A 12,845-nucleotide genomic window follows, 5' to 3' on the forward strand; every position below is an offset into this window, starting at 1 on the left:
AACAATAATGGGGCATTGTTATTGTCCACTTTTAATCCCCATACACACAATAGAATAATAAAATTAGAAATGTCAAATTAATTTCACTCTGTAGTGATAAGGCAAGTGGCAGGAAGATCTACAGGTGAACCTAATCAACACAAATTTCCTAGATATGAAAAAAATCAGAGGCAACCTATAACATCAAATTAGTTATTACATCATTATACACATAACATTATTATAATGCATCTAAATCTAGTTATCAGTAATAATATTATTTATTTTTTAGCTCTCATCAGTGACTTACGGGGTAGATAATTATTTAACTATATGAATCATCCAAATAATACAATGTTTGATGGAATAAATCAAAGGACTCAGGTTAAAAAGTGATTCAACTCAAACAGATACATTTTTATAGCAGTATTTTTTTCGACCAGTGGAAAGAATGATTGGATTATTTAACAATACAGCCGATATTTTACAAACTCAAAATTGAAAGGATCAGAAAACGCATGACCAAGAGGTTTCGTTTTGAAAAGACACATCACTCCTCCATTTACTGCATATTCTAGAATAACGCCGATTGCAGTCTGGGTGATTGCCTGAACCATAAATAAGAAGATATTTTAAATCAGAAAATCTAAAAGTAAAGAAGTAAGATTATTTTATAAATAGTTAAACTGGTAATGTTTAAAACTAATGTAACGTCAATCAAATTAAAAAAAAACCTAGACCGCCGTGACATAAATTAAACCGGCAATATCAGAAGACAGCTAACTTCGTCGTCTTTCGCATACAAAAGCAACGGATTATAGTAGTAGTTGCTGTATTTGGGCCTTGCTATCGTGTCGTCTTGTTTTTGTGAAATAATACCATATTCACCGTAAGTCGGTAGTTGAATTGAAATGTATACTATACGGGATACGTGTTTTGTTGTTTTTTTTATTTTAAGCAACCTCTCAATTTATCTGTCTGGCTTTAAACAACAACTGCTTACTGTAATGAATTACTGTTGCTAAGAGAGGCCTTTCTCGTGAGGCGCTTTCTTTTTCGAGAAACGTTCCGTGTTGACGTTTAAATAATTGGCTTTTTAAATTCAGATGTGTTATGTAAAAAGTTTTATTATGGATTTTTAGCCATAGTGGTGTGTTTCTAAATTAGCGAAACCTTGGGTATAAGTGGTGGTAACGATATTAATGGCATTCTTCAAAATGCTAAGGTAGAAAGCTAAATTGGTTGTACAAAGAGCAAAGGGGAGTCTTTACATTATTTGTATAGTGAAACCTGTAAAGGCATATTTAAAAGACCTTCAAATTGGTCTCTTCTGTATATTCGTGAGCTCAGTAATATCGTGTCCGCTTAGTCTGTTTTGTGGCTTCATTACGCTGAAAATCATGCATCATCATGACAAGAATGATTTTTTTTACGTACACATATTCAGATCCGTTGACAAATAACTTAATACTGAAATAATGGTAGTACTCAAAATTCTCGATTACTAAATATGTTCAGATGTTCTATTTACTTAAAACATAAGCCGTTTCTGTCCAGTATTGAGGTGCATGGGGGCTAAATACAACATTTAGTTTTAGCTAGATGTCACAAAATCTCCACCATATTTACTTTTCAGATGCCTACTATTAAACTGCAGAGTTCTGATGGAGAGATATTTGAAGTTGATGTTGAAATTGCGAAGCAGTCTGTAACCATTAAGACTATGTTAGAAGGTAAGAAGTTCACATAAACTCTTGTGTATGACGTTTTCATTGTTTTAAGCTGTTAAAACATGAATTTACAAAACCAAAGGAGATTCGTGAGAGGAAAGAACTTCTCAAAGCAGTACTTTGCAGTACTGAATTTGTTACTGTTAAGGAAATATTTTTCTTTTCCTCTCAAACATGGCATGTTGCTGTTTGCTAGAAAAGAAGGGACTGTTGTCAGTTATCAAGAATTTTACATTATTTTGTTATAGTTATTTTGAATAACTGAATTTCAGGGAAGCATAATGGCCCTTAGTTTAAAGTTTTTTAGATAAGGGTCTGAGAGGATACATATAAGCTATATTTTTAAGGAGAGTGTCCTAGTTGTAATATGCTCTGTTCACTTTTTATAATCTGCAAAAGAAATAAGATTTTTTACTGTTGAGAATTGTAGTGTACAGCTAGAAACAAGTTTATTTTTAGTGGGTTATGAAGAGGATTGCATAAAAGAAAAGCTTGGAAGTTAACAGGTTTATTTCTTCAAGGACAGAAGTTAGTTTTACTTTTTTTTCCCAGAAGGGGAACTGTGAAATGAATATTTGCAATGGTTGCTTAGTCTGGTTGTGTAAACAGACCTCTGGATCATTTATGGGTCCTCAGAATTTTAGAAAACCTGCTGGAAGGTAGATCTCATTTGCTGACATTGATATACTGTGTTTGCTAATTTTGGCACAGACTTAGGCATGGACGATGAAGGTGATGATGATCCTGTTCCTCTTCCCAATGTTAATGCAGCTATTCTGAAAAAGGTAAGTGTTTTTTATTTTCTCATTTTAAATACAGTATGTCTGTACATATGGCTAATAAAATGGTCTTATATACAATTTCTTGCATTAGGAATTTGTCTTTTCGCATACCCCAGCTTGCTCTCCATGAGACATATAGACAGGGAAAAATGTTTGGGGGTCAGAGCGCAGGGTCAGCCATTTATACAGTACCCCTGGAGCAGTTGGGGTTAAGGGCCTTGCTCAGGGGCCCAACGGAGTAGGATTCCTCTGCCGGCCACAGGATACAAACCGGCAACCTTCCAGCCACAGGCACAGATCCTTAACCACAGAGCCACCGCACCACCACAGGATAGTTTCTCATAATGAAGTAGTGAGTGTAGCTATAACATTTCGGCTTGATGTTAGATTAGCCCGTAATTCCAGGGAATTCTGTTTCTTTGCTATGATCTGGTATGTACTGTATGAAATGTAACCATGCTCCCTTCAGATAATTACAATTGAAATTAATAATATATATGAATTTATCTGAAAATTCCTTTCCGATTCCTGAAAACTTGTTTTTCTCCTTTTAATTGTTTAGGTGATTCAGTGGTGCACTCATCACAAAGATGACCCCCCTCCTCCTGAAGATGATGAAAACAAAGAGAAGAGAACAGATGATATCCCTGTGTGGGATCAGGAGTTCCTGAAAGTTGACCAGGGAACACTTTTTGAGCTTATCCTGGTGTGTATTATTAATTCTTCATTGGGTTTGAAAAGTGTGAACATTAATGTCTTTGTAGGTTATTTCAAGTACTTAATTGTCTAAGTGTGTGCTTAAGAGTTGGTAATAATTGGTTAGAAACTCAATAAAATTAGATCACTAGGCTCCTTGCTTTTGTTGTAATTTATAAAAGCAGTGCAAATAGGTGTCCACTGAAAAATATAATCCAACCTAGTGATTCAACTGTAAAGCACAAATTAGTTTCTTCTGCTTGTTTGTATGAGTGACTTGTGTTCTGTAAAAGTAGTTTTACTTGTAAGGCTGTTGTGAAATTCTTGGCTCTGATGTGGCTGTTTTGCAATCAGTATAGCTGTCCCACTCCTGTTTTGTTATGTAATACATACTTAATTTGTAATCTGAGCACATTTGACCTTTGTGAACTAGCTTTAAATGCTTTGCATCTTTTTCCAGTACGTTGCTTTACAGAAGTCAGTGTCATCTTATACACAATCAGGAGTTGCAGTTTCTATTTTAAAGCATCAACAAATTCCTCACAACCTTCTCTCATAACTCTCATTAGTTCCTGAAACAGAAGCAAAACCTTGTTTAATGATGTTTTTCCAATACTTAATCATTTTAACTTGGTATGACTGTAGTTTGAAATAAATTACAATTTTAATGTGTTTATGAAGAAGAGACTAAAACTGAGTCAGCATCATATACAAGATGGTGTACATGAAGAATGTGTTTGGAAGGCTGCAGATTTCAGTTTGCAGTGGACCAGAGTGAATGGAGCTGGAAAAATCATGGCGTAAAGATGTTGATTGTTTTGAACTTGCTTCAGTCTACATCATGTGACATTGCTAGTCACAAACAAAAGTTCTTTAGAAATGTGCTATATCATAGGCTTTGTATCCTCTTCAACTGTTGGTCTTGCATTGAAAACTAGCAGTTTATTAAGATCATCTATAATTTCTAAATCCCTGATGATTATTGCTATAAAGATCTTTAAATTTAGTTTTTCCCATAATCTCAGAAGTTTTACTGATTTGTCTACTTGCCTTGTTCAGTATCTTTGTAATGGATAGATTTAACATGTTTTTTTTTTTTCCAGTCGGTAAGAACAACCCCAGTTTTAAGAGCGTGTGAAATATCCAAGTTAAAGCAAAATATATAACAAGATCTTTGAATCTTCAAGTGCTACTGGATGTCCAGCTGATTGGTTAAAATAATGTTAGATTAAGCAGGGCCTTTTTTCAGATGGTTCTTTCAGGCATGCAAATCTTTAATCTTTCTAGTAGAAATGTAAAAAGGGTGTATTTAATAATTTGTGTTATAAAGTGCAGTTACTCACTTGCTAACCATTACACACTTAACTGTCTCCTTTACTGTTTTTAACAGTTATGGTAGTAAAAAAACCTTCTATTAGTTGTGGCTCCCACAGCAATACATTTAATAGCCTTTCTAATGTCCTGTTTTGTCAGTAATGACTGCCATTTTGTCAGTCATTAGACTGATTATGAACTGTTTCTCATTCCTGCAATATCGATTTGCCTGAAAGTATGTGCCTTCCAGAGTTTTGATCTGAATATAATGTTTTTACATGTATACATCTTTTCAAGGCTGCAAACTATTTGGACATCAAGGGACTGTTAGATGTTACATGCAAGACAGTTGCTAACATGATTAAAGGAAAAACTCCAGAAGAAATTCGAAAGACCTTCAATATCAAAAATGACTTCACTGAGGAAGAGGAAGCACAGGTAATTACTTCAGTTTGTGTGTAGACGTGGTTAACGTTGATATCCTATGCATTACATCCATCCATTTTCTTAACCGCTTCATCCAGTTCAGGGTCGCAGGAGAGCTGGACCCTTAACCTGGCAAGCCACAGGGACAAGGCAGGGTACACTTTGGATAGGACACCAGTCCATCACACGGCAGACACACAGACACACAATGACAGATACACACACATTCTCACCAGGGCTACTTGTTTTTTTTTTTTTAGACCGTAGGAAGAAACCCATGTTAACACAGAACATATAAACTCCACAATTTATTTATAATCAAAGTTTATTTGTATTTATTATTGTATGTGTATAATGAACAGGATGGCTAGGGAGATCTTTTCTTAGAGGTGGGCAATATATAACAATATTCATAAGGTCATATTAATCTACATTTCATCATAAGACACAGTTCCCTTTATTGTTCTGCCTAATCTGGGACAGGTACTAATACTGGTAGTACACTGGGGTGATGTTATGAAAAGAGGAGTATACATAGTAGGCAGTCTTAAATCGGAGCAAAACCTTTCCAAACAAAAGACTGACATTACATGAGGACCAAATTGTAAATGGTGGAAAGTGTATTTGCTTTCATATTTTTAAGTATTATAGCTTCCACTTGAACATTGCTCTTGTGCCAGTCCATCATTGGTTTTTAAATCATTACCAAAAACATTCTCAAATCAGGCCCCCTGTGGACATCCAGAAAGAAAAATCAAGTCTTGACTTGGTCCTCAAACACAGAAAACAGTTACATTAAACCTTAAACAGGCAAAGCAAGAAGATAAAGAAATTAAAAAGGAGCAAGTTTTATTCCATGCTGAAAAGAAACGAGAGAAACGTTTTATATATTGTCTCTCGTCAGCATGGAATAAACCTTTACTTGTTCCTTTGCAGCCTGCACATGCTGATGCAGCTATCTCTTTGAACTTCTTTCTAACCAGTCGACCTTGCACACAGGTCTGCTCCAAAGCACACCTTCCTCCCACTGCTTAATAGCCACTCCTACACCAGTTACAAATTGGCACACAACACAGAACTAATTGATTTGCACAAAGCAAATTATGTAGTTAACAGATGCCAGCAATCAAATAATTGAGTTAAACAATTGTCAGAAACTTACTTTGCCCTTTTACGCAATATAAAGGCTTTTGTTACACCAGTACACTGTACTGCTACAGCTAATGGAGCAGTGGGGTCAAACCCTCGAGATATGAATCAAGGTTTTGTTCAGGTAAATTTTAAAAGACATTGGTGAAATGTCACAGATTATACTTGCGTCTGGTGAGATTTAATGCAATTCAAAACATTGTTTAACTTGAAAGATAATTAAATGCGTGTCACAACTTCAGCATATTTCCTCAGAATGTTTTGTCTAATTCACTATACTATCATTTTACCCAACCATAGTAAACGTATATACCTTAAATACATTTTACCTAGGAAGGTTTGTGCTCGAGAGTAGCCCAAAACCATGTTGCATGTAAGAATGTGGAATGTGAAGTTGAAACTGCATTTAAAAGCAGTGATTAATACAGGTTGCATTATCCAGAAGTCATGTTAAGTAAGCTGCGAGACAAGTTAGTTATTTCTACCACTGTAGGATATACAGTATTGCATTGTGGTTTCCAAAAACATGTAGCTGCCCGAATACCTGAACTTGGCAAATTCAGGTTAGATGAAGGCTGAAATAAACTGCAGAATCTGTGTAGTTTGGTCAGGGTTTTTGAGATGCTAAATGAGTATTTCAACTTTTTTTTAAAATATTTGACTTTTGTTTTGTTTAGGTACGCAAGGAGAACCAGTGGTGTGAAGAAAAATGAGCTCTTACAAGCTGACACTACAACACACTGTAATGATCGTTCCAAATACTGGTTGCACTGCGCTGTTCATACTTGTTAATATTACCGTAGAGAAATAGAGCAGCAAATCCATGTGCATTCAAAGCATGATAATTCCCATTGCTTGTCTGGTGCAAATTTTTTTCCAGTTTGTTTTTACAGACTTATTGAAGGTTGTATTCACTTTTCAGTCTTGGATATCTAAAATTATGATAATTTTGAATCGCTGAACATTAGAAGCACCTTTTCCCCCTGCTGTTTTTAAAAGCTTTAGGTTTGTCTTTTTTTACTGAATTTGTTTTTCTGTTGTGGTAAATAAACAACCTTTTGATGAATATTATTGATAAAAGCTGAATTTTGTAAATATGGCCAATTTCAAATTCATTTGTATCCTGTCCTGTACAAGAGAAATGCAACATAATAAACTTAGGAAGTTGTGGATATCTTGTTTCTTAATGGAAAAAATTACAGGCAGTGAAAGTCAACAATAAAATTTCAGAACAGCTGTGTAGAAGATATTGTCTGGTTTGCTTTTGCTGTGGACTGAAAGCATTAGTATGTAGTAAAAATAATGTCTTCGATTACACAGTTCAGTATTTCCTTTCTATTTATTGTTGTTACTAAGATGAAAACCGCTTATAACTAAACAAAATGACATCTGGGAAGCTCACCCTTAATATGATTGAAATAAACAGTAACAAAGAAAACTGTTTTATTATGGAATTCTTTAATGTGGAAAGCTTGCCATTTTCATCTCAAAGCTCCACATTTTCATTTCCTTATTGTTTTTATCCCCTCTGTAATGTAGAGAAGCATTTATTTAAGTGATGAGATTCATTGCTGTGCAATTAAGTATTTTGAATAAAGAGCAGCTTTAAACTTTGACTTTTGAACAGCCCTCTGATGAATGTCATGGAAAAAATCGGTGCTCGGTAAACATCGGTAATGGCAGATGGTTGTGGTACTACAGAGTTTAGTATTTGCTTATTAATGTTACAGGCATGAAGACCTCTGTAAACAATACAAATGTTAGTTTGAGTTTAGTCACTGGTATATGCCCATGTATATTGCCAAGATTTTTATGACCATGTAAAGCTTGTACTTATGTTCTGAACAGGTTTGAAATAGTGTTTCTGAAATTTGAGTTTTGTTTATTATTTTGTATAAAAAAACAAAGTGATATTTAGTGATATTCTTCAAAGGAAGTTAGCAATCCGGCAGATGGGGTCTTTTTTGTATGTAGGGTTCCCCTAGTGGGATACTGGGGGAAATCAATATCTTCACTTAAAGGTAAACAAATCAAATTTATTTTTTTATGTAGAACACATAGTATCATTTGCTACATGCATAACAATATTGGTTTTTAGGCATGATATTTCTGAGTTCTACATTCATGAATGTAAAGTTCAGTGATGAAACAAGTCTTAGAAAAAAATCAAGGAGTCCAAAATTTATTATAATTACATCTAACAAAAGTTTTATCGCAATAGAAGACAAAATCATTTAATGTATACATGAAAACACACTTCAGACACTGCCAGCACTACGTGGATTGTGTTAAGTATTTTTGGTTTTTTTTTTTTCCCCCACTTTGGAAAAACCAAAGTGCACAATTTTTTTCAGATTTCAGCCTGCAGTGAAACATCTGTTATCACAGCACCATCTGTATTTACGGTATTTGCAATACTGATATCTGGCTGAATATCACTTGGCACTGTGACTTTCCACAGAAAAAAAGATTGATGCTAAAAGCGCAAAATAAAGCTATTTTTGGCACAGTAAGGCAGTAACATGCATGAATTGCAGATGATTAGTATGCTGATCTGAGAGTGAGTTATCATCTCAGGCTCAGTTGTGGTGTAAAAGCAGCTTGAGTTTTAGTTCGTCATAAGATAAAACCCAGACTTCTTTAACACCTGCTCCATTGCCCTGCCACTGCTTTAAAAAATGTAGAAGTGAATTGCTTCAGAAAATGATAAAAAAAAATAATGAAAACATAGCAAAGCATTTTTATAATTTTGTTTTTTTTACAAAACAACATAGAAAAGTTTGATTCTCGCATATAAGGTGTCCCATTCTTAAAGCTTCTATATGTTGATATTCATCTGAGATACAGTACCCATTTGGTTTATTCCACTGACTTTTGAGCACGCCTTTTCAGTTTTACTGAGACATTGAAGCCTTGAATCTCATGTCACTCATTAATGGAAATCCTTAACACCAGCATAAATATATAGACCAGCCTGATGTAATAAATGACCTTATTTAAAAATTTGTGCATCCTTTGTTGGAAGCATACGTCAACTTTATTACACTAATATGCTCATTTTAAGTCAAGAGGCTAACAATCTGCATACTATTAAAAGTGCCAACACAAATATAATGCAGTTAAGCCCTCTTGCTAGTCCCTGTGCATTGACAGCTTCTGGTGGATATTCAATATGTATAACTATTTTGAAGGGAAAGCCAGAGATAAAATGCAAAACAAAATGTTGAATTTGGGGCTAGGACTTCAAAATAACATTGCATTTTCATTTGCAGAGTTACTTCAGCTCTGTTACTTTAAACATATGGGGTACATTTTTAAGGGTACTTAAAAATGTATTTAATCTATTCAAACAGCCGAGGTAAAAACTGAATTTTGTACAAATGTGACTTCTGGGAACAAGAACAGTACCCACCAGAGGGCACTATTTCAGTTCAAACTGATGATATGTGGTTACAATTGCTTGTACTTATCTTGTGGCAGACACTATTAAAGTTAGCGCCCTCTGGTGTGCTTTTGTTGACTAGAGCATGGAAATTAAATGTACATTTGTGCGTGTACATAATCACATTCCTCCATGATGCAGTTTTCATGACACATTGTTTGAAAAGAGTCTTTATAAGCACATATATGTTTACTTAAGAAACTGTATTCTTATCTGTCAGTTCCTTGCCTGAAATCTGGTTCTTAAGTTTGATATTATAGTGCCATATACCCAATACCCATCCTTTATGGAGAACTCAAAATCTAGACAACTTTCCTAATGTCACACATGATAAAACTTGGCACCAAAACACAACTGGTATATAGTTTTGATTAATTAATTACTTGCTTACACTAAGATTTTTAATTTTAACACATTTCTTAGTGTTGGGAGATCATGGTAATAGTTTCAAAAGCCATTTATTAAACACATAACTGTAATGACTGCTTAAAAAACCTTGAAATCCAATATACAAATTAAAAGTTAACAATATTCTTTTCTGATCCTATTTTTTACTCAGACTGCTGTATTAAAAGTGAATTGCACAGATTTACTGAACAGCCTATAAAATCTTGTGCTTCAGTCATCCATAATATAACAAATTAAGCTCTAATAAGAGCACTTACATTTTAAAACTTAATAAAAGAGCCCATCTGAAACTTCATAAAATATTTTTGTAGTGAAATCTTAACTTTAGACAGTGCTGGCTCCAAAACAGAATATATAATGAGTGCAACTTGTCAGGCGTATAGGGGTTTAGTCTATCTTCGTAGTTTCTCATTTTAACGAGACAGTGACATTTATCTTCAGGTCCACGAATGGGTAATTTTTCCTTGTCATCAAGGGAAATCAGAAAAACAGGAGACTAGAGTAGGAGAACCTTGAAAGACTGGTAGTGGTTTATATAATCCCCCATCCCCCCCATCAGTAGATGATGCCAGTGAACGGTATTTCCAAAATTCTTCCAAGTTTCTGTTTTTCTCCTGAAATTATTTCTGTTTTTTTCTTAGACGCTGGTTTACGTTGCAGTGTTTGAGATGCTGTAGGCAGCTGATGAAGGCTGGTGTGATGGATGTGTGCGATCTTGCGACTCTGTTAAGGTTTTCACCGATAGTTCAGTGGGTTTGGCACTTCCAGAAAGGGAGGAGGGGGTCTGTTCTCTTCTCAGTGACACTGGAGAGCCGGCAAGCTTTTCCGTGGTTTGATGTGGAGCTGGGGGGACATCGGGTGGGGAAGGGGGAGAGTCTATAGCACTTCCATCGGAAGAATCGGGGCTGGCGCACCGTCTTTCTCCTTGAAGGTAGCGAATGCACTTCTTTTTCCTCCTAGGAACAGTCAAGAGAGTTATCTGTGAATAAAGCGTGGATTCAAAGTGTCACCAATATGGAGTGAAATCACATGCACCATGCACCAACAAGAGGTGGCTTAAAAAACTAGGTCTGTACACATGGTAGATCTTACAATTAACAGTTCAAAACGAAGAAATAAAAGTTCTAGATTCTCCACATCTGCAATTTTACACTTAAGCACTTGCATGCAATTGAACAGTTTTTTAAAGTTATATTTTTTCCTGAATTTAATTAAATTGACACAGCTAGTAGCTGGTTCACTAAGAAATAGGTCATTTAAGGGATTGCCCATTCTAATCAGATATCATTTAACACCATCATGAACCCTATAGAGGGTTTGGAAGCGAATTTATAGAAATTACCATTTCCTGATAGAAAAAAGTAATCTACTGGCATTGTTCCAACAAAAAGTGATGGTTTGCTTTGTAATATCAAGAATTTAGAAGTGAGTCATAACTATGTAAAAATACCATCTGTACATGTATCAGGGTAAAGTCCAACTTCATCTGGGAAGTTGCATGATGAGAGAAACAGTTATGAGGATAAGCAATTTGAGATCAATTCAAAAGGTCACATTTAACCATCAAACGTTTGCAGTGGTATGTATAGGCCTGACCGCATTAATTGAAAAGTGAATGGAGATTTGCATACAAAATGTCATCAAAGTGCAAAGCATGCTTTGTTTGTGCAGCCATTTGGAGGAACCAGGATAAAGCTAACCACAGTGATGCACGTGGCTTTCTTCACATTTATTATCTGTTAAGAACATCCATAAAGCACACCTATTAAGATTGCTATCAAGTAGCAGAATAAAGACACATCTAAAGAAAAACGTGTTAGCCACAGTGTGTTCAAGGGGAAATGAGAATTTATTGGATTTTTATCGCCATGCTGAGGAAGGTGATCGAAAGCATGCAGAATTATCACCCAGCAGAATACAGTGTTGATGTGCACTTCAGTGTGTAAGAGGATTTTTTGCTGATGTCAGCAAGATCACTAAAACATTTTTTCCCCTGTAACAATTAGGATTGCTCATAGTTTTAAAGAACAATTCTAATATTCTAGACATTACAGGAACTATACTGATGTAACACAGTAATGGCTGTTGCATGAAAAGCACCACTGAATAATTCTATAGAAAATAAACCAGATCAAAGAGCCAGTGCTTCAGCTGGAATCTGAGCTGGGGAAGAATAGCTTTCATTGTTCCCTATATCGTGCAGAGACTATTTTGTCATTATGATACATGTATGCACAGACACCAGTCATTTTCCAAGATTCTTCTGTAAACTCCCTCATGGCAGTCAGCAGTCTTGTGGAGTATCGGCTAAATCTTAAGGAGCAAAATTCCGGATTTCGGTGTGATGGAATGAACAGTCAGTTCCGCAGGGTCAAATTAATGTTTATGAAATGAAAAAAAATTGTGGCCGTCTTCAAAAAAAGGAACCCAGCTATGGCATTTTCTCACCAGTTTGAATTTCTAACGTCTGTCAAGTGACATTTTGATCCACCCACTCATTAACGAGCATTGCTACTGCAGTGCATATCCCAAAATGCTACATTTCCATATTCTTATTTGGGCTGTACTAATACATATTCATAAAGAAAGTTTTTGCCGTGAGGAAATATCTGCTCCATTGACGCAGCAAAACCCCAATAACAAAACAGTAAAGTCCACCAAGACTGGCTGATGGGAGCTACCCCCTTCCTAAAAAGGACAATTAAATTGCTAGCAGGTGTTAAGTTATGGATGGTTTGTTTGCAAACATCATTGCTACAATGAAAAGACAAAGAAGTTTATCAGCTCATCTTTTGCCAAAGGTGATTCGTCATAGTAAATCTTTGCAGTCCGTAAGTGGTATAGTATCATCTTTTAAATGATATGATCATTTGTCTTTAATGGATAATATAAAAATAACTAAATTATTTCCAAAGTCAT

The 12,845-nt window shown here is 35.3% G+C and overlaps 2 protein-coding genes across 11 annotated transcripts in view; one reads left to right on the plus strand and one right to left on the minus strand.

Moving 5' to 3' along the window:
* The first annotated feature begins 712 nt into the window (after positions 1-712).
* On the plus strand, positions 713-7,692 carry skp1 (S-phase kinase-associated protein 1). The gene is made up of 6 exons (XM_088603911.1): positions 713-868; positions 1,616-1,712; positions 2,421-2,494; positions 3,054-3,197; positions 4,799-4,939; positions 6,754-7,692. The coding sequence occupies exons 2-6, from the start codon at positions 1,616-1,618 to the stop codon at positions 6,787-6,789; spliced, it is 492 nt and encodes a 163-aa protein (XP_088460037.1). The 5' UTR covers positions 713-868; the 3' UTR covers positions 6,790-7,692.
* Positions 7,693-10,546: 2,854 nt separating this feature from the next.
* Positions 10,547-12,845, minus strand: part of tcf7 (transcription factor 7) — a 52,635-nt gene continuing 50,336 nt past the window's right edge. For 4 of the 10 annotated variants that reach the window (XM_088603903.1, XM_088603902.1, XM_088603900.1 and 1 more), the window contains one exon: positions 10,547-10,882. In XM_088603903.1, coding sequence (XP_088460029.1) covers positions 10,576-10,882 — 307 coding nt within the window. In that variant the 3' untranslated portion in view covers positions 10,547-10,575. Of the gene's footprint in view, positions 10,906-12,845 lie in introns of all 10 variants that reach the window. The other 6 variants (XM_088603910.1, XM_088603904.1, XM_088603906.1 and 3 more) reach the window with 3 other exon arrangements.

The sequence above is a fragment of the Lepisosteus platostomus genome, chromosome 13 (assembly GCF_059453375.1).
Source record: "Lepisosteus platostomus isolate fLepPlt1 chromosome 13, fLepPlt1.hap1, whole genome shotgun sequence".
Taxonomy (NCBI): Eukaryota; Metazoa; Chordata; class Actinopteri; order Semionotiformes; family Lepisosteidae; genus Lepisosteus; species Lepisosteus platostomus.